Source organism: Saccoglossus kowalevskii, chromosome 6, assembly GCF_978046115.1.
Source record: "Saccoglossus kowalevskii chromosome 6, keSacKowa6.1, whole genome shotgun sequence".
NCBI classification, from domain to species: Eukaryota; Metazoa; Hemichordata; class Enteropneusta; family Harrimaniidae; genus Saccoglossus; species Saccoglossus kowalevskii.
In genome coordinates this window covers 37,710,416-37,733,590 of record NC_140646.1, presented here as the reverse complement: position 1 = coordinate 37,733,590, position 23,175 = coordinate 37,710,416, and the positions used below count along the sequence as shown (strand labels likewise).

Genomic DNA, 23,175 nt, shown 5'->3' with positions numbered 1-23,175 from the left:
GTGGCTTGAACCAGTCAAGAGAGTTAGTGTGTATATGCAAACAGTGGTTTGAACCAGTCAAGGGAGTTGGTATGTATATGCACAGTGGTTTGAACCAGTCAAGGGAGTTGGTATGTATATGCACACAGTGGTTTGAACCAGTCAAGGGAGTTGGTGTGTATATGCACACAGTGGTTTGAACCAGTCAAGGGAGTTGGTATGTATATGCACACAGTGGTTTGAACCAGTCAAGGGAGTTGGTATGTATATGCACATAGTGGTTTGAACCAGTCAAGGGAGTTGGTATGTATATGCACACAGTGGTTTGAACCAGTCAAGGGAGTTGGTATGTATATGCACACAGTGTTTTGAACCAGTCAAGGGAGTTGGTATGTATATGCACATAGTGGTTTGAACCAGTCAAGGGAGTTGGTGTGTATATGCACACAGTGGTTTGAACCAGTCAAGGGAGTTGGTGTGTATATGCACACAGTGGTTTGAACCAGTCAAGGGAATTGGTTTGTATATGCACACAGTGGTTTGAACTAGTCAAGAGAGTTAGTGTGTATATGCAAACAGTGGTTTGAACCAGTCAAGAGAGTTGGTGTGTATATGCACACAGTGGTTTGAACCAGTCAAGAGAGTTGGTGTGTATATGCACACAGTGGTTTGAATGATAGAAACTATTCATTATCACCATAATAGAAGTATTTGAAGTGCAAATATTTTGTTAATTGTGCCTATTTGTAGTACCTAGCTGTTCTGTAGCACAACTCAATAACTTTTGTTTCCATTCAATATTAGTATGCATCTCGCATATTCATGTATGGTGATTTGCAATGAAGATCTCAGAAAAATTATCCCATTCAGTGTGCGTCAATCAAACAACTTGCGTCACAGAATGCAGTGGGGGTTTGGAAATGTTTGATTGCGTAAACAGAAACGAGTGTGATTTTTGTTGTGTTTTATTATATTTAATGTCTTTTGACCACAGATAATGTAACAAAATATATTATTTAGTGTCAAATAAAATATACTATACAAAAGCACCTCAAAGACTGAACCCTAGTCATTTATTGTATCACACTTTGCAATACATTAATCCATCAATCGTCAAATCAATTTATTTATATTTTAAGATTATAGTGTAATTAAGTGTACATACATATTCCTTCATTGCAGTATACAAATACAAGTAGGTATATCAGGTGTATCAGTAACAAGTAAACAGTTGGCCGAACCCACGATAAAAAGCGACAAAACTGACCAGACATACGTCCATAGAAGTTGGAAACTCCTTGCACATCAACATAGAAATAGACATCACCCTGCACAAGGTCATAATTAGGATGAACAAAGCCAACGAAACACAGTCAACTGACTGTGAATCCCCTCTTTTGCATACTGTAGAATACTTTATTTTTGCTTGGAATTCATTTTCGCTAATTTCGCTGAAGGGATGATTCCGTGAAAATAAAATTCAACGAATATACTTTTTTTCCTATATTTCACATTGAACTCATCAAAAATCAGTGAAAAGAAATTCCATATAAAATGCCCCAAAAGCCGTTTTCAGCGAAAATTAATTCCAGAGAAAATAAAGTATTCCACAGTATATACCGGGTTAACTGAATTGGGGGCTGGAAGGTGAGGTTTAGTGTCAGGATAAGGGGGTAGGATACACTGAACGTCTTTCCAGTTCTCTCTCTGACTCAATAATTTGCATTAGGATTTTTAATAATGTAGGTTTCTGTTATAATTTTGTGATCATCTCGCAATTCACGTGACTTTAATTCACGCGAGATCTTCAATGCATATTACGCCCTTGCATACCCTCATCTTATAAATCCTTGGTACAACGAAGTACGGTAGGTCACCGCAGTGTTGAGTGACGGTAGGTAGGTAGAGTATTAGAGCTTGCCATGGTGACACAGACACATTGCTAGAAGCATTATTTTAAACACGGGCAACATAGATGCAGTTTTACGAAGATTGAATACTCGTAAGTAACCGTCAAACGAAACAAGTGGCCATCAATTTAGAAGTGTACGCCGCTACTTTAACCGCAACACCAGTGTACACACACTCACACACTCACAAAGACATGTTCTGCTGCTAAATGAACATCCCGGTCATTCACGGTCACCCACACGTGGCCGGGGTAGCAGTCATTTCTGACGATCAATGTGGCAATCAAGTCTAACCACTAACGCAATGGCGGGGACCTACCTGGCTGGATACGGCTCTCAATAACTGTTTTGTTTCTTTGATATTGCTCGCTTTATTCTCTATATCACGAGGATTTATTTTGACGGCGATGACTGTAGAAACGGACAAGACATTGAGTTTGTTTGTTTCATGGCGAATTACTCCACGCCGGTAGAGGGCGCTCATACATACAGGTAAATTAATGGACAAAGTCCAGGTAGACCTAAAAACAAAGCTCTCAAGACCTGCTTCAAAATGAATCAGTTGTTCGGCAACTTGTACACCACTCAGAATTCATTTGAAGATGTTCGATGCAGTAGTTAGACCAATTCTCCTATACTGCACTGAATTAGGGTCAAGTGATACTTATTGCACACACAAAACAGCTTTGGAATTTGACAACACCCATAGAAAAACTCCATACCAACAGTTTTTATTGAAGGTGAACAGCAGACCCCCAAACTTGCCATGTTTAATTGAATTAGAGAGGTACCCTCTTACAATACAAGGTACAAAACAATTGATAAAATATTGGATGAGGGTTCAGGAAATGCCTGAAAATACATTAGTATGTGAAGCATACAAGCTTGGCACTAGTATAAAGATGCATGAAACTGGGTACATGTATCTGGTGTGAAAAAGATTTTGGAAAACCTAAATTTAAGTAATATCTGGAAAGATGGGCAAATTAAATACAGCAATGCTGTTATTGAAGACATTACAAAAAAACTTAAAATGCAATTCCAGAAAAAAATAAAAAAATGCATGTTTGATGATGATAAGGGCGTGCATCACAAAAACAAATTAAGAACATACCTACAGAACCCATACAGAGGAATAAAAACTGATTTTTCTTTTGAGAAATACCTACAAATAGTTGAAAATCCACTATATCGTGCTGCAACGACTAAACTTAGAATAAGTGCCCACCGTTTACAGATTGAATCAGGCAGATACAAAAACATCTCCATCTCTGATAGAATATGCCCTGTTTGTGATCTTGGAGAAATTGAAGATGAGAAACATTTCCTTTTCACGTGCCAGCTATATGATAAAGAGAGAACCAGCCTTTTTACTAAACATAAAATGTATGGAGAGACATTAATAAACATATTAAATAATAATAACAAGCAGCCTCTCGGCTGAGATAGCTCCGCTGTTAGTAATGCACATTTCAATTAAAGAACAGAAGATATCATTAGAAAATGAACAATATGCATAGTATCAGTGCACTGGGACTTGCTGTTTTCAACAAGAATAAAACAATATCATTTTTCACCATGAATGATTGTGGTTTTTAACAAGAAGAAAATATCACTTTTTACCAAAAATGACAAAAATATTCACCAAAATTAGAAAATTAAAGATATCGTCATAAAATGAACAAATGTGAGAATGGTCCACATGTAGTACCTATATATGTAATATCAAAGCAATTGGACTTGCGGTTTTTAACAAGAAGTTGAAAATAACACTTTTTACCAAAAATTACAAAAATATTCACCAAAATTAGAAAATTAAAGATATCATCATGAAATGAACAAATCTGAGAGAGGTCCACATGTAGTACCTATATATGTAATATCAAAGCAATTGGACTTGTGGTTTTTAACAAGAAGTTGAAAATATCACTTTTTACAAAAAATGACAAAAATATTCACCAAAATTAGAGAATTAAAGATATCATTACAAAATGAACAAATCTGAGAGAGGTCCACATGTAGTACCTATATATGTAATATCAAAGTAATTGCACTTGCGGTTTTTAACAAGAAGTCCAAAATATCACTTTTTACCAAAAATGACAAAAATATTCACCAAAATTAGAGAATTGAAGATATGATCATGAAATGAACAAATCTGAGAGAGGTCTACTCAAGGTACATATACACAAAGTATCAAAGCATTCAGGCTTGTAGTTTTCAAGAAGAAGTCGAATAAGTAAAACATTGACACGGACGACAGGCGCAGGACGACGGACGACAGACAACGGAGGACAATCACTCATATGATAAGCTTCGCTCGACAAAGTCGACAGCGTAGATAAAAACGATCAAATAATTAAAGACATTTCAAAACACATTTATACATGTTTTATGCTTAGAGAGCAAAAAATCAAACAATAACTTGAGTACCAGCTGCCTCAGAAACACAGATTTACATTTATTTACATTATAGTACAATTATTCATTTACTATTTTTTATTTTCAGATATGTATTTATTTCATATATTTACAGTATTATTAGTATTTCCTTTTATTTATGTTTTTATTACATGTTTTTGACTTTGTTGTATTTTATGTCAAGACCTCAAATGGGATACGATAGCAATAAAGATTTACTTACTTACAATATTTTTGGCAAACCACCTTGTCCTACATCGTCAGGCCGCCCGTCGAGTTACTGCGTCCTATTCAGCGACAACCCAGTCAAACGAATTTCCAGAGTGTTGTTAACAGATGGACCAAATTTCAGGCGCCAAAGGTGCATTTATTTGTAAAATCATTATCATAATATAAAAACAGAAACTGTCATATCTCACAGCAAGAATGCGAGTAATTTCACATGTATTGAAAGTTGTTATGTCCTCTGGGTAAAAAACAAAGTGCATGTTTTTTATTGACTGCTTTCTTTGTATCTGAGATATTGAAAATAAAGTGAATTCACTTATACCGGTATAAAGAAACTTGAAAGTAAGGTAATATATAGTGTTTATAAACATTAATAGCAATAATTAAATACAAAAACTTCAGCAATTGTCAACAACACAATTGTCCTGAGTCAAGATTGCATGTAATATGAATACAACATGAAGTACAAGACGCAATACATATGATTTGTTTGCTATTCAAAACAACTTCCAACTACCCCAGTTATTTTCCTTGCATTCTTTGGCAATCTTTCTGATTTCCCAGAAATGTTACTACCTTCCCAAACTAGTTTTTTTGCCTCTCTTGTCAACTTTCTCAACAATGTGTCCTAATTAACATTCCGGCATTTCTAAACAACTTTTCTGACAATGACAACTCTATCCAAAGTTCTGTGTATCCCAGGGTGACATTTTATATGTCAATTTCACTTAGGTTGATCACCGCGAGATACACAGAACTGTACTCATTCTATCCCACATAACTATTATATCTTCCATTGAACTTATCCATTTTTTGTGAGCAAATTTAATTATTTGCTTTCTACTTTTTAGCAAGCTGCAAATTTGCAGTTAACTTTCCTAGACAACTTTTCGTATTGCCAATCTGCCAAAAGAATCTACATCTCACCCTTGCATTCCTAAGAGTATTTTAAGTTCCTAGAGCGAGAGTATGTCACTGCCCTCAACATATAATTTAGTTTGTTGGTGAGGTTCAACGAACAGGGGTTGCAATAATCTGGGATAATAAAAGACTTGCAATAATAATAGACTTGCAATGCAAGAATGCAGTTTGGAATGCCTCGATTGATGGTCTTTTGCAAACTGGTAATGGCAGGATATTCCAAATCTTAGCAGGTGAGAAATGAAAGCAATAATCACTAAATATTTTCCAGATGGCATGGTAGATATAATTCTGAGCTGTTATTAAATCTTGTACTTCCATTAGATAAATCACTGACAAGTTTGAATGAGTCTCGCATGTAATTTTCAGACGAGTCCTTTACACTTTTGTAGACCATTGTCGACCACCAATAATATACTCTGTCCATGACAGACATCCATTTGATATAATGCAAACAAGGTTGGGTGGCAGTGCGTGTAGGGCAATCGTATATCATTTTTGCTGTTCTTTTCCATAATTTATACAGTATAGTTAATTGCATTGATCTTCAAACTGTTGACAAATGAATGCATGACAGAACTTGATCCGTGCATGTACAGGAATCAACAGCTTTATAAATCTAAATAGTGCAAGCAACATACTGATTTGTTCTATATACCTTGTCAACATTATATTTATATGAGAGATGTTGGTCAATCTCTAAATTTTGTTGGTGTATAGTAAAATAGTAGTTTTATCAACAGTAAATCCAGTGAGCATTTTACCGATGTACTCCAAACAACATTCATATAATGACAAAATACTATGAGACTAATTTTATATACACTTTTATTACTGTTATTAGAATAACTTCTTCTTTGAGTCTGTAATACACATCAACATAATATACAATTAATGTCATCAGAATTCACAATAAAATACAATAGACTTGTCTAAATTGACAAATACTTCCAAATTGAATTACATGATTCAAAATTTATCACTAACACTGTTACTTGGCTGATGAAAGCCACAAACAAAGAGAAACAGTGCTGAGCATCAGGGTTTGTGTGTTTTTTTATCTGGCAACATGCAATACACAAGTTGCAACTTATCAAAATGCAAACAGAATATTAAAAATATAAAAAAAATGTTAGAATGGTAACACCATGTGGATGACATAGTAAAATGTTACCACTATGTGGATGACATCATGGTGGAATGGTACCACTATGTGGATGACATCATGGTGGAATGGTACCACTATGTGGATGACATCATGGTGGAATGGTACCACTATGTGGATGACATCATGGTGGAATGGTACCATTATGTGGATGATAATATATTAGAATGGTACCACTATGTGGATGACATCATGGTGGAATGTTACCACTATGTTGATGACATCATGGTGGAATGGTATCACTATGTGGATGACATCATGGTGGAATGGTACCACTATGTGGATGACATCATGGTGGAATGGTACCACTATGTGGATGATATCATATTAGAATGGTACCACTATGTGGATGACATCATGTGGAATGTTACTACTATGTTGATGACATCATGGTGGAATGGTACCACTATGTGGATGACATCATGGTGGAATGGTACCACTATGTGGATGACATCATGGTGGAATGGTACCACTATGTGGATGATATCATATTAGAATGGTACCACTATGTGGATGACATCATGGTGGAATGTTACCACTATGTTGATGACATCATGGTGGAATGGTACCACTATGTGGATGACATCATGGTGGAATGGTACCACTATGTGGATGACATCATGGTGGAATGTTACCACTATGTGGATGACATCAGTTAATGTTGAGTGTGAATTTTACACTTAAATTCATGACAAAATGCATTAAACAATTATTTCACAAATTGCAATTGCAGAGCTATACAATTAATGTCATATATTAAGCAATTAAATCTGCATAATTACAAAAAATACATGCATGGGTCAAACTTTAGTGGTCCTTGAATGTAACAGATGAGATCGGAAAAACTGATTCCTTTGACATTAAGCAATATATATTCTTAGTCATGTTTGGCATTAATGCAGACAATCACCCCCACCCACCCGAAAAAGAATCATTTCTCCTCTCTGAGCAGTTTTAACCACTGTCATAATTTGTTCAAGAGCATTTCTGATAGAAGACAACTCTTCTTTTTTTAGTGAAAAAGACACTAATTGCTTTGGAGTTGGAAAATGACATTTCCATAGTTATGAGCAGGTGCTATTCAAATTATTAAATCATTGTTTATTTCACTACACAAGGAAGGGAAGGAGATTAACCTATTGAACCTTTTAATTCGTGCCAAAATATTCCTGCAACATTTTGTACATTTTTATGTGTATTTCTAAAATTTCCCAGTTAACTATGAACCAATTAGACAATGCTTACCATTGATAACATGTTTTGATTGAATGTTCCGAGAACAAGTCACTATGACAATTTCCTGTCCAGTTTTTAGTCAACATTAGTGCCAAATAGACAGACATGATATGAAGTGCAGCCCGTTTATTTGTGCAATTTTTTTTCTTTATTCTGCCATGACATTCATAATGCATGACAATCAGCCATCTTGAATCAGATTCTGAAACATATGCATGTGCAAATGTATTGCATGAAGTATGTGTAAAATATGAACATGATCAGTTCAGTCATGTTGACTTCAAAGACAGCATTTGTTAAAAATAAAATGGGCATCACTCAGCCATTTTGAATCAAATCTGAGACAAAAAATGATGTGCATCAAGGAACCATTATGTTCAATAGACATACCAAGTTTGAATGAAATATGTCAATGCATGACTCAGATCCAGTTTCAGAATTGCAGAAATGCTTCTTTTGATGAATTTTTAGCACTAAAACAATCATGCATGGTATGATGTCTGATGTGAAGTTTAAAAGAAATCGGCCAAGGCACGTCTGAGATACACACATGGAAACACAAATTACAAGTCCTCGTTTTTTGACTACATTCGAACAGCGACTAATAAATAGAAACAATTATGCAAGTTCATGTTCTAAAAATACACAAGTTGAGTTTGGTGTCTAATATATTAAGTAGCACATAGCGAAGACAAATAATGGTTTTCACACATGGACCCCCATCCAACACTGTGTCATTTTAAATATTATTTGGAAATCATTTCCATTTGGTCCAAACTTAAACAAATACATAAAACAGTACAAAATGTGACATTACAATTTTGGCGGGAAAAGTTACGCCTTTCAAAGCGTTAACGACCAGAACATATCACGCCTCTCATCAGTTTCCCCACATACTTTCCAATACATACCACTGAGGGCAGCATATGATGCCAATATATATTTAAACAGAAATGCACACTGGTAATCAGGTCTATAATGTCTGAAGCACCAATTGTAGAAAGAGTTGAAAAAGAGCATCAATTACAGCACTCTATGTAAAATTAATAAATAATTTTATAATAACAATGTGGATAAAATGGTTAGGGATTTGTTAAGTGGCGGGGACATAGCTGTCTTCTTGGCTTGTTAGGGTCGTAGTATTTTCAAAACTCTCGACCTATAAAAGTGAGATCCTACTTACTAAATGTCATCGCCTACTCCAGTATTATTAGAGATAGTCTTTGAATTAAGATGGTTTAAATGTCAGGTTATATCACAGACAATTTCAAGAGATGTAAATAGCATACATACTAGCTTTTACAATTGCTTATAAAACAGAAAATCACAGAAAAAAAGCTTTAAAAATATCTGTATGATGAAATATTGCTTAAAGATACAAAATATGATAGACGGTACTATTCAATACAAAAACTAAATACAAATACGGTAACTCAAGCAGTGATTAAAAAGGGTAACTGTATTTATAGCAGGCATTACATGCTTAGCAAAGTGTTGACTATTCAATTTGAATTTGTTTTTGGTGCTATTGCCTCATCTAGAAAAAATTTACACGTTCAACAGTGATATAAAACATACGCTTGGATAATAGAAACCATTTGAGCAGAAAGTTAAGTCTACACTGAATTTTAGAAATTCAGCTACATGTTGTTGTCATTGATAAAAAAAAGTAAATCCTATACAAAGATGTGAAAAGTTCTTGAAGTACAGCACATTGGGCGCTGCATAAACTTTATACAACATTGCCATGGGTAGCATACCACACTATGGGTAGCATGCCACACTATGGGTAGCATGCCACACTATGGCTTTCTATTTCATAACCTACATGAATATTGCACTTGGCTTGAACAGAAGTTATTTTAGAAATATCATTATATGCCTCATTTCAAAATGATTAGAACAGTAATAGTTAGACTTGGTGGGAATAAAGTCTGTCTTTTGTAACTTTGCCATAGAATAATTAGAATGGTGAACCTAAAAATGGATTATATTAGTTCCCATCTTGGTTGTCTCTAACCATATCCTGGGAGTGAAATCATAAAATCAGTGTTGTTTTTATAAGTTAAATTGAATTTGAAAAAACAAAGTGAATCTGACAGTGATACTTAAGTTCAAAAGTCCAAAATGATATGTAATAAACAGACTATGAATAATTATGTCCTGATTAAAACCTTTTGATTCTTATTCTTTGTACATATTTTTGTTATATTTATTCATTTGTTAACATTTATGTCTTCAAAGCCAATATTTACAGATAAGCTACAAGCATGCCAACATTTTGAATTCACGGACTGCGAGATAAAAACAAACAAAGAAGTCTCCTTAAGACATATTCTGTTCATTTCTTTCGAGCAAACATTGTGGCCACTTTGGTCCGAGAAGCTGATGACTTGTCTTTGAGTGCTCCAAGTTTGTTGAAGAACTTAGACCTGGCATCTTCGCTGAGTGATGTGTGTCCACTGCTGCCTACGCTACTCATGCTTTCACTTCTACGAATACAAAATAAATTGTAGCGATCAGTTAATTTAGCTCTAGCTCAATATAAAAATAAAAGAGCATATTTCTCTGTTACCAAATAAGGGCCAAAAACATCCTGCTATTTGGTATAGTTGTTTAGAACAATAATTACCAAATATTGCCTCTTGTATATCAATCATGAATGAGGCGAACTATGATGTCATAAAGATGGGTGATATTATTGCAATAATAGGTATGTCCAAGAGGTTGACCTGGGCTCTTTAACTCTAAAACCCAATGTAGTTTAAGAGAGAAGTTACTCACAAACAAATTATCTATGGTGTAATCTTTAATAAATGCATAATTATCAAATCACCAAATCATTGTATAAAAGAATATCAAATTTGTTGTATTTATTTATAAATACATTATGAATGCATGCATGGATGGAGACTGTCTGTTGCATCTGGAGATAAAAGATACTGTGTTTTGCTGTTGCTGTCACTAAATATATATTTATGTCACAAAAAACAATCGGTGCATGCCATTTTTTGTCAAACAAATGCATGTGAGTTAACAATAATATTAACAAATATCATCACAGTGCAATGATTTATAGAGTAGTAAATATGAGTGAATGTACTAACCTCTCCTTATTTTCTGGTCTACCATCTATTTTGATTTCATAGTCTTTGATCATTGACAACACTACCTCCTGAAATCAAAATATCACAAAAAATAATCACCACACTGTATTAGCTGAGCCTTTGGGATGATGTAGTATATGTTTATTATATATAAATTGTACGTATTTTTATCACTACTTAAAGTTGTATTGCCAGCAAAATTTTGTTTGAAGCCTTTGACCTGGTAAGTAATATGTGTACTGTAATAAAAGAAACAATTATCTAACTTGTCAAAAGCTGAACATCAACAAGCAATTCTGTGGAATTATGGTAATAGTTTTCAGCATCTTAGGGGGGTCATCAAGTCACCCTATCACACCAGTGTTTCTTTGTTGTATGAGCTAAGATGTAGTATAATACAAAATGAATATTCGATTCCATTAAGATTAATATGAGATGCACACCAAGCCATAGGTTTTTTTCCTGTATTAGGTCCCACCCTTTTCAGATTTATAGAACCACTATTTTACTTATGTTACCACAGCTTCTGAGCAAACATCAAACATTGCATACTTTCCAAGATTAGTTGACTGTAGCTATCTGTCACAGTATAGATAGGAATCATTGAACAGTCAAAACAATTAAAAAACAGCTAACAGGAGGAACTTACTATAATTACTGAGTCTGTGTACTGATCATATGACCAGTAAAGACATATCAAATATTTACAAAACAATTAATTTACAATTATAACTATACACCATCGCCACCACATTCTAGCTTTGTATATTGTAAGTGGCACCGCTACAGATTACAGAGTAGATGACAGACAGCTAGTAAGAAAGAGAAAACTTACTATAATGCCACATACCTCATGTTCAGGTGCAACTTGCTCCAAATCATGTCGTAAGCACCGCAAACCAGGCAGTAGACATTCTCTGATGAGGTCATCTGATATAACTGTACGCAGGTCAAGAAACACTTAATGTCATTTTTTGCAAAGAAATAGTACCACATCAAATCATGCACTATCACTGAGTATACTAGTTACCAATCACATCACACTAATTCAAATCATGTATTATTACCAATCACATCATGTAAATTCAAATCATGTATTATTACCAATCCACATCCCGCTAATTACCAATCACATCACGCTACTTCAAATCATGTATTATAATCAATCACATCATGTTAATTCAAATCATGTATTATTACCAATCATATCACACTAATTCAAATCATGTACTATTACCGATCACATCATGTAAATTCAAATCATGTATTATTACCAATCCACATCCCGCTAATTCAAATCATGTATTATAATCAATCACATCATGTTAATTCAAATCATGTATTATTACCAATCACATCACACTAATTCAAATCATGTACTATTACCAATCATATCACACTAATTCAAATTATGTATTACCAATCACATACCGCTAATTCAAATCATGTATTGTTATCAATCACATCATGTTAATTCAAATCATGTACTATTACCAACCACATCATGTTAATTCAAATCATGTATTACTAATAACATACTGTTAATTCAAATCATGTATTATTACCAATCATATGTTAAATCAAATCATGTATTATTACCAACCACATCATGCTAATTCAAATTATGTATTATTACCAATCACATCACGCTAATTGCAATCATGTAACCAATAACATCATGTTAATTCAAATTATGTATTATTACCAATCACATCACGCTAATTGAAATCATGTATTATTACCAATCACATCATGTTAATTCAAATCATGTACTATTTCCAATCACATCACGCTAACTCAAATCATGCATTATTACCAATCACATCATGTTAATTCAAATTATGTACTATTACCAATCACATCTTGCTAAGTCAAATCATGTATTATTATCAATCACGTTAATTCAAATCATGTATTATTACCAATCACACCATGTACTAGTACCAATCACATCATCTTAGATGAAAATCATTTACAACCACATCATTGAATTCAAATAATTTACCACAGCATGTTTGATTGAAATTACCTACCCCATCAAGATCAATTCAAATCACCAACATTCACCTTTCATGTTCACTCCATATGTAGAATTTAAATCAATCAATCAATCAGTTTTAGTTGACATGCTGAATATAAACTAAACATGCACCAGACACTGTAAAGGATACAGCAACATGATAGAGCACTGTATGCTTCAAAAAGTTGAAGAGCAATATCTGATCTCTTGGTTTCATTGGCTGTGTTATTGTTGGCATGGGCTATTGCTGTGAGACGTGGTAGAATAACTAGAAGAGAAGATGAACAACATACTGGTGAATCTGATATGGGTCAGTTTAAGCGACTGAAGAGAAGATGAACAACATACTGGTGAATCTGATATGGGTCAGTTTAAGCAACTGAAGAGAAGATGAACAACATACTGGTGAATCTGATATGGGTCAGTTTAAGCGACTGAAGAGAAGATGAACAAAATACTGGTGAATCTGATATGGGTCAGTTTAAGCGACTGAAGAGAAGATGAACAACATACTGGTGAATCTGATATGGGTCAGTTTAAGCAACTGAAGAGAAGATGAACAACATACTGGTGAATCTGATATGGGTCAGTTTAAGCGACTGAAGAGAAGATGAACAACATACTGGTGAATTTGATATGGGTCAGTTTAAGCGACTAAAGAGAAGATGAACAACATACTGGTGAATCTGATATGGGTCAGTTTAAGCAACTGAAGAGAAGATGAACAAAATACTGGTGAATCTGATATGGGTCAGTTTAAGCGACTGAAGAGAAGATGAACAACATACTGGTGAATCTGATATGGGTCAGTTTAAGCGACTGAAGAGAAGATGAACAAAATACTGGTGAATCTGATATGGGTCAGTTTAAGCGACTGAAGAGAAGATGAACAACATACTGGTGAATCTGATATGGGTCAGTTTAAGCGACTGAAGAGAAGATGAACAACATACTGGTGAATCTGATATGGGTCAGTTTAAGCAACTGAAGAGAAGATGAACAACATACTGGTGAATCTGATATGGGTCAGTTTAAGCGACTGAAGAGAAGATGAACAACATACTGGTGAATCTGATATGGGTCAGTTTAAGCGACTAAAGAGAAGATGAACAACATACTGGTGAATCTGATATGGGTCAGTTTAAGCAACTGAAGAGAAGATGAACAAAATACTGGTGAATCTGATATGGGTCAGTTTAAGCGACTAAAGAGAAGATGAACAACATACTGGTGAATCTGATATGGGTCAGTTTAAGCGACTAAAGAGAAGATGAACAACATACTGGTGAATCTGATATGGGTCAGTTTAAGCGACTAAAGAGAAGATGAACAACATACTGGTGAATCTGATATGGGTCAGTTTAAGCGACTGAAGAGAAGATGAACAACATACTGGTGAATCTGATATGGGTCAGTTTAAGCAACTGAAGAGAAGATGAACAACATACTGGTGAATCTGATATGGGTCAGTTTAAGCAACTGAAGAAAAGATGAACAACATACTGGTGAATCTGATATGGGTCAGTTTAAGCGACTGAAGAGAAGATGAACAACATACTGGTGAATCTGATATGGGTCAGTTTAAGCGACTGAAGAGAAGATGAACAACATACTGGTGAATCTGATATGGGTCAGTTTAAGCAACTGAAGAGAAGATGAACAACATACTGGTGAATCTGATATGGGTCAGTTTAAGCAACTGAAGAGAAGATGAACAAAATACTGGTGAATCTGATATGGGTCAGTTTAAGCGACTGAAGAGAAGATGAACAACATACTGGTGAATCTGATATGGGTCAGTTTAAGCGACTGAAGAGAAGATGAACAACATACTGGTGAATCTGATATGGGTCAGTTTAAGCAACTGAAGAGAAGATGAACAAAATACTGGTGAATCTGATATGGGTCAGTTTAAGCAACTGAAGAGAAGATGAACAACATACTGGTGAATCTGATATGGGTCAGTTTAAGCAACTGAAGAGAAGATGAACAACATACTGGTGAATCTGATATGGGTCAGTTTAAGCAACTGAAGAGAAGATGAACAACATACTGGTGAATCTGATATGGGTCAGTTTAAGCGACTGAAGAGAAGATGAACAACATACTGGTGAATCTGATATGGGTCAGTTTAAGCGACTGAAGAGAAGATGAACAACATACTGGTGAATCTGATATGGGTCAGTTTAAGCGACTGAAGAGAAGATGAACAACATACTGGTGAATCTGATATGGGTCAGTTTAAGCAACTGAAGAGAAGATGAACAAAATACTGGTGAATCTGATATGGGTCAGTTTAAGCAACTGAAGAGAAGATGAACAACATACTGGTGAATCTGATATGGGTCAGTTTAAGCAACTGAAGAGAAGATGAACAAAATACTGGTGAATCTGATATGGGTCAGTTTAAGCGACTGAAGAGAAGATGAACAACATACTGGTGAATCTGATATGGGTCAGTTTAAGCGACTAAAGAGAAGATGAACAACATACTGGTGAATCTGATATGGGTCAGTTTAAGCGACTGAAGAGAAGATGAACAACATACTGGTGAATCTGATATGGGTCAGTTTAAGCAACTGAAGAGAAGATGAACAACATACTGGTGAATCTGATATGGGTCAGTTTAAGCAACTGAAGAGAAGATGAACAACATACTGGTGAATCTGATATGGGTCAGTTTAAGCGACTGAAGAGAAGATGAACAACATACTGGTGAATCTGATATGGGTCAGTTTAAGCAACTGAAGAGAAGATGAACAACATACTGGTGAATCTGATATGGGTCAGTTTAAGCAACTGAAGAGAAGATGAACAACATACTGGTGAATCTGATATGGGTCAGTTTAAGCAACTGAAGAGAAGATGAACAAAATACTGGTGAATCTGATATGGGTCAGTTTAAGCGACTGAAGAGAAGATGAACAACATACTGGTGAATCTGATATGGGTCAGTTTAAGCAACTGAAGAGAAGATGAACAACATACTGGTGAATCTGATATGGGTCAGTTTAAGCGACTGAAGAGAAGATGAACAACATACTGGTGAATCTGATATGGGTCAGTTTAAGCAACTGAAGAGAAGATGAACAACATACTGGTGAATCTGATATGGGTCAGTTTAAGCAACTGAAGAGAAGATGAACAACATACTGGTGAATCTGATATGGGTCAGTTTAAGCAACTGAAGAGAAGATGAACAACATACTGGTGAATCTGATATGGGTCAGTTTAAGCGACTGAAGAGAAGATGAACAACATACTGGTGAATCTGATATGGGTCAGTTTAAGCAACTGAAGAGAAGATGAACAACATACTGGTGAATCTGATATGGGTCAGTTTAAGCGACTGAAGAGAAGATGAACAACATACTGGTGAATCTGATATGGGTCAGTTTAAGCGACTGAAGAGAAGATGAACAACATACTGGTGAATCTGATATGGGTCAGTTTAAGCAACTGAAGAGAAGATGAACAACATACTGGTGAATCTGATATGGGTCAGTTTAAGCGACTGAAGAGAAGATGAACAACATACTGGTGAATCTGATATGGGTCAGTTTAAGCAACTGAAGAGAAGATGAACAACATACTGGTGAATCTGATATGGGTCAGTTTAAGCAACTGAAGAGAAGATGAACAACATACTGGTGAATCTGATATGGGTCAGTTTAAGCGACTGAAGAGAAGATGAACAACATACTGGTGAATCTGATATGGGTCAGTTTAAGCAACTGAAGAGAAGATGAACAACATACTGGTGAATCTGATATGGGTCAGTTTAAGCGACTGAAGAGAAGATGAACAACATACTGGTGAATCTGATATGGGTCAGTTTAAGCAACTGAAGAGAAGATGAACAACATACTGGTGAATCTGATATGGGTCAGTTTAAGCGACTGAAGAGAAGATGAACAACATACTGGTGAATCTGATATGGGTCAGTTTAAGCGACTGAAGAGAAGATGAACAACATACTGGTGAATCTGATATGGGTCAGTTTAAGCAACTGAAGAGAAGATGAACAACATACTGGTGAATCTGATATGGGTCAGTTTAAGCGACTGAAGAGAAGATGAACAACATACTGGTGAATCTGATATGGGTCAGTTTAAGCGACTGAAGAGAAGATGAACAACATACTGGTGAATCTGGTATGGGTCAGTTTAAGCGACTGAAGAGAAGATGAACAAAATACTGGTGAATCTGATATGGGTCAGTTTAAGCAACTGAAGAGAAGATGAACAAAATACTGGTGAATCTGATATGGGTCAGTTTAAGCGACTGAAGAGAAGATGAACAACATACTGGTGAATCTGATATGGGTCAGTTTAAGCAACTGAAGAGAAGATGAACAACATACTGGTGAATCTGATATGGGTCAGTTTAAGCAACTGAAGAGAAGATGAACAACATACTGGTGAATCTGATATGGGTCAGTTTAAGCGACTGAAGAGAAGATGAACAAAATACTGGTGAATCTGATATGGGTCAGTTTAAGCAACTGAAGAGAAGATGAACAAAATACTGGTGAATCTGATATGGGTCAGTTTAAGCGACTGAAGAGAAGATGAACAACATACTGGTGAATCTGATATGGGTCAGTTTAAGCGACTGAAGAGAAGATGAACAAAATACTGGTGAATCTGATATGGGTCAGTTTAAGCGACTGAAGAGAAGATGAACAACATACTGGTGAATCTGATATGGGTCAGTTTAAGCAACTGAAGAGAAGATGAACAACATACTGGTGAATCTGATATGGGTCAGTTTAAGCAACTGAAGAGAAGATGAACAACATACTGGTGAATCTGATATGGGTCAGTTTAAGCAACTGAAGAGAAGATGAACAACATACTGGTGAATCTGATATGGGTCAGTTTAAGCAACTGAAGAGAAGATGAACAACATACTGGTGAATCTGATATGGGTCAGTTTAAGCGACTGAAGAGAAGATGAACAACATACTGGTGAATCTGATATGGGTCAGTTTAAGCAACTGAAGAGAAGATGAACAACATACTGGTGAATCTGATATGGGTCAGTTTAAGCGACTGAAGAGAAGATGAACAACATACTGGTGAATCTGATATGGGTCAGTTTAAGCAACTGAAGAGAAGATGAACAACATACTGGTGAATCTGATATGGGTCAGTTTAAGCGACTGAAGAGAAGATGAACAACATACTGGTGAATCTGATATGGGTCAGTTTAAGCAACTGAAGAGAAGATGAACAACATACTGGTGAATCTGATATGGGTCAGTTTAAGCGACTGAAGAGAAGATGAACAACATACTGGTGAATCTGATATGGGTCAGTTTAAGCGACTGAAGAGAAGATGAACAACATACTGGTGAATCTGATATGGGTCAGTTTAAGCGACTGAAGAGAAGATGAACAACATACTGGTGAATCTGATATGGGTCAGTTTAAGCAACTGAAGAGAAGATGAACAACATACTGGTGAATCTGATATGGGTCAGTTTAAGCAACTGAAGAGAAGATGAACAACATACTGGTGAATCTGATATGGGTCAGTTTAAGCAACTGAAGAGAAGATGAACAACATACTGGTGAATCTGATATGGGTCAGTTTAAGCAACTGAAGAGAAGATGAACAACATACTGGTGAATCTGATATGGGTCAGTTTAAGCAACTGAAGAGAAGATGAACAACATACTGGTGAATCTGATATGGGTCAGTTTAAGCAACTGAAGAGAAGATGAACAACATACTGGTGAATCTGATATGGGTCAGTTTAAGCAACTGAAGAGAAGATGAACAACATACTGGTGAATCTGATATGGGTCAGTTTAAGCGACTGAAGAGAAGATGAACAACATACTGGTGAATCTGATATGGGTCAGTTTAAGCAACTGAAGAGAAGATGAACAACATACTGGTGAATCTGATATGGGTCAGTTTAAGCAACTGAAGAGAAGATGAACAACATACTGGTGAATCTGATATGGGTCAGTTTAAGCAACTGAAGAGAAGATGAACAACATACTGGTGAATCTGATATGGGTCAGTTTAAGCGACTGAAGAGAAGATGAACAACATACTGGTGAATCTGATATGGGTCAGTTTAAGCAACTGAAGAGAAGATGAACAACATACTGGTGAATCTGATATGGGTCAGTTTAAGCGACTGAAGAGAAGATGAACAACATACTGGTGAATCTGATATGGGTCAGTTTAAGCAACTGAAGAGAAGATGAACAACATACTGGTGAATCTGATATGGGTCAGTTTAAGCGACTGAAGAGAAGATGAACAACATACTGGTGAATCTGATATGGGTCAGTTTAAGCGACTGAAGAGAAGATGAACAACATACTGGTGAATCTGATATGGGTCAGTTTAAGCAACTGAAGAGAAGATGAACAACATACTGGTGAATCTGATATGGGTCAGTTTAAGCAACTGAAGAGAAGATGAACAACATACTGGTGAATCTGATATGGGTCAGTTTAAGCAACTGAAGAGAAGATGAACAACATACTGGTGAATCTGATATGGGTCAGTTTAAGCGACTGAAGAGAAGATGAACAACATACTGGTGAATCTGATATGGGTCAGTCTAAGCAACTGAAGAGAAGATGAACAACATACTGGTGAATCTGATATGGGTCAGTTTAAGCAACTGAAGAGAAGATGAACAACATACTGGTGAATCTGATATGGGTCAGTTTAAGCGACTGAAGAGAAGATGAACAACATACTGGTGAATCTGATATGGGTCAGTTTAAGCAACTGAAGAGAAGATGAACAACATACTGGTGAATCTGATATGGGTCAGTTTAAGCAACTGAAGAGAAGATGAACAACATACTGGTGAATCTGATATGGGTCAGTTTAAGCAACTGAAGAGAAGATGAACAACATACTGGTGAATCTGATATGGGTCAGTTTAAGCAACTGAAGAGAAGATGAACAACATACTGGTGAATCTGATATGGGTCAGTCTAAGCAACTGAAGAGAAGATGAACAACATACTGGTGAATCTGATATGGGTCAGTTTAAGCGACTGAAGAGAAGATGAACAACATACTGGTGAATCTGATATGGGTCAGTTTAAGCAACTGAAGAGAAGATGAACAACATACTGGTGAATCTGATATGGGTCAGTTTAAGCAACTGAAGAGAAGATGAACAACATACTGGTGAATCTGATATGGGTCAGTTTAAGCGACTGAAGAGAAGATGAACAACATACTGGTGAATCTGATATGGGTCAGTTTAAGCAACTGAAGAGAAGATGAACAACATACTGGTGAATCTGATATGGGTCAGTTTAAGCGACTGAAGAGAAGATGAACAACATACTGGTGAATCTGATATGGGTCAGTTTAAGCAACTGAAGAGAAGATGAACAACATACTGGTGAATCTGATATGGGTCAGTTTAAGCGACTGAAGAGAAGATGAACAACATACTGGTGAATCTGATATGGGTCAGTTTAAGCAACTGAAGAGAAGATGAACAACATACTGGTGAATCTGATATGGGTCAGTTTAAGCGACTGAAGAGAAGATGAACAACATACTGGTGAATCTGATATGGGTCAGTTTAAGCAACTGAAGAGAAGATGAACAACATACTGGTGAATCTGATATGGGTCAGTTTAAGCAACTGAAGAGAAGATGAACAACATACTGGTGAATCTGATATGGGTCAGTTTAAGCGACTGAAGAGAAGATGAACAACATACTGGTGAATCTGATATGGGTCAGTTTAAGCAACTGAAGAGAAGATGAACAACATACTGGTGAATCTGATATGGGTCAGTTTAAGCGACTGAAGAGAAGATGAACAACATACTGGTGAATCTGATATGGGTCAGTTTAAGCAACTGAAGAGAAGATGAACAACATACTGGTGAATCTGATATGGGTCAGTTTAAGCAACTGAAGAGAAGATGAACAACATACTGGTGAATCTGATATGGGTCAGTTTAAGCAACTGAAGAGAAGATGAACAACATACTGGTGAATCTGATATGGGTCAGTTTAAGCAACTGAAGAGAAGATGAACAACATACTGGTGAATCTGATATGGGTCAGTTTAAGCAACTGAAGAGAAGATGAACAACATACTGGTGAATCTGATATGGGTCAGTTTAAGCAACTGAAGAGAAGATGAACAACATACTGGTGAATCTGATATGGGTCAGTTTAAGCAACTGAAGAGAAGATGAACAACATACTGGTGAATCTGATATGGGTCAGTTTAAGCGACTGAAGAGAAGATGAACAACATACTGGTGAATCTGATATGGGTCAGTTTAAGCGACTGAAGAGAAGATGAACAACATACTGGTGAATCTGATATGGGTCAGTTTAAGCAACTGAAGAGAAGATGAACAACATACTGGTGAATCTGATATGGGTCAGTTTAAGCAACTGAAGAGAAGATGAACAACATACTGGTGAATCTGATATGGGTCAGTTTAAGCAACTGAAGAGAAGATGAACAACATACTGGTGAATCTGATATGGGTCAGTTTAAGCAACTGAAGAGAAGATGAACAACATACTGGTGAATCTGATATGGGTCAGTTTAAGCGACTGAAGAGAAGATGAACAACATACTGGTGAATCTGATATGGGTCAGTTTAAGCAACTGAAGAGAAGATGAACAACATACTGGTGAATCTGATATGGGTCAGTTTAAGCGACTGAAGAGAAGATGAACAACATACTGGTGAATCTGATATGGGTCAGTTTAAGCGACTGAAGAGAAGATGAACAACATACTGGTGAATCTGATATGGGTCAGTTTAAGCAACTGAAGAGAAGATGAACAACATACTGGTGAATCTGATATGGGTCAGTTTAAGCGACTGAAGAGAAGATGAACAAAATACTGGTGAATCTGATATGGGTCAGTTTAAGCAACTGAAGAGAAGATGAACAAAATACTGGTGAATCTGATATGGGTCAGTTTAAGCGACTGAAGAGAAGATGAACAACATACTGGTGAATCTGATATGGGTCAGTTTAAGCGACTGAAGAGAAGATGAACAAAATACTGGTGAATCTGATATGGGTCAGTTTAAGCGACTGAAGAGAAGATGAACAACATACTGGTGAATCTGATATGGGTCAGTTTAAGCGACTGAAGAGAAGATGAACAACATACTGGTGAATCTGATATGGGTCAGTTTAAGCGACTGAAGAGAAGATGAACAACATACTGGTGAATCTGATATGGGTCAGTTTAAGCAACTGAAGAGAAGATGAACAACATACTGGTGAATCTGATATGGGTCAGTTTAAGCAACTGAAGAGAAGATGAACAACATACTGGTGAATCTGATATGGGTCAGTTTAAGCGACTGAAGAGAAGATGAACAACATACTGGTGAATCTGATATGGGTCAGTTTAAGCGACTGAAGAGAAGATGAACAAAATACTGGTGAATCTGATATGGGTCAGTTTAAGCAACTGAAGAGAAGATGAACAACATACTGGTGAATCTGATATGGGTCAGTTTAAGCGACTGAAGAGAAGATGAACAACATACTGGTGAATCTGATATGGGTCAGTTTAAGCAACTGAAGAGAAGATGAACAACATACTGGTGAATCTGATATGGGTCAGTTTAAGCAACTGAAGAGAAGATGAACAACATACTGGTGAATCTGATATGGGTCAGTTTAAGCGACTGAAGAGAAGATGAACAACATACTGGTGAATCTGATATGGGTCAGTTTAAGCAACTGAAGAGAAGATGAACAACATACTGGTGAATCTGATATGGGTCAGTTTAAGCGACTGAAGAGAAGATGAACAACATACTGGTGAATCTGATATGGGTCAGTTTAAGCGACTGAAGAGAAGATGAACAACATACTGGTGAATCTGATATGGGTCAGTTTAAGCAACTGAAGAGAAGATGAACAACATACTGGTGAATCTGATATGGGTCAGTTTAAGCGACTGAAGAGAAGATGAACAACATACTGGTGAATCTGATATGGGTCAGTTTAAGCGACTGAAGAGAAGATGAACAAAATACTGGTGAATCTGATATGGGTCAGTTTAAGCGACTGAAGAGAAGATGAACAACATACTGGTGAATCTGATATGGGTCAGTTTAAGCGACTGAAGAGAAGATGAACAACATACTGGTGAATCTGATATGGGTCAGTTTAAGCGACTGAAGAGAAGATGAACAA

General features: G+C 36.1%; 1 protein-coding gene and 1 long non-coding RNA gene across 3 annotated transcripts in view; both read right to left on the bottom strand.

Annotated features, from left to right (window-relative positions):
* LOC146742760 (uncharacterized) overlaps positions 1-2,346 on the bottom strand; it is a 41,098-nt gene extending 38,752 nt beyond the window's left edge. For both annotated transcript variants that reach the window (XR_014929857.1, XR_014929856.1), the window contains exon 1: positions 2,209-2,346. This is a non-coding gene — a long non-coding RNA (uncharacterized LOC146742760). The remainder of the gene's footprint in view (positions 1-2,208) is intronic.
* Positions 2,347-10,060: 7,714 nt separating this feature from the next.
* LOC102801756 (RAB11-binding protein RELCH homolog) overlaps positions 10,061-23,175 on the bottom strand; it is a 45,370-nt gene continuing 32,255 nt past the window's right edge. Inside the window, exons 21-24 of the mRNA XM_085500496.1 lie at positions 13,139-13,255; positions 11,818-11,906; positions 10,968-11,035; positions 10,061-10,352 (exon numbers count right to left, since the gene is read on the bottom strand). Of these exons, the coding sequence (XP_085356622.1) occupies positions 10,202-10,352; positions 10,968-11,035; positions 11,818-11,906; positions 13,139-13,255 (425 nt within the window). The 3' untranslated portion in view covers positions 10,061-10,201. The remainder of the gene's footprint in view (positions 10,353-10,967; positions 11,036-11,817; positions 11,907-13,138; positions 13,256-23,175) is intronic.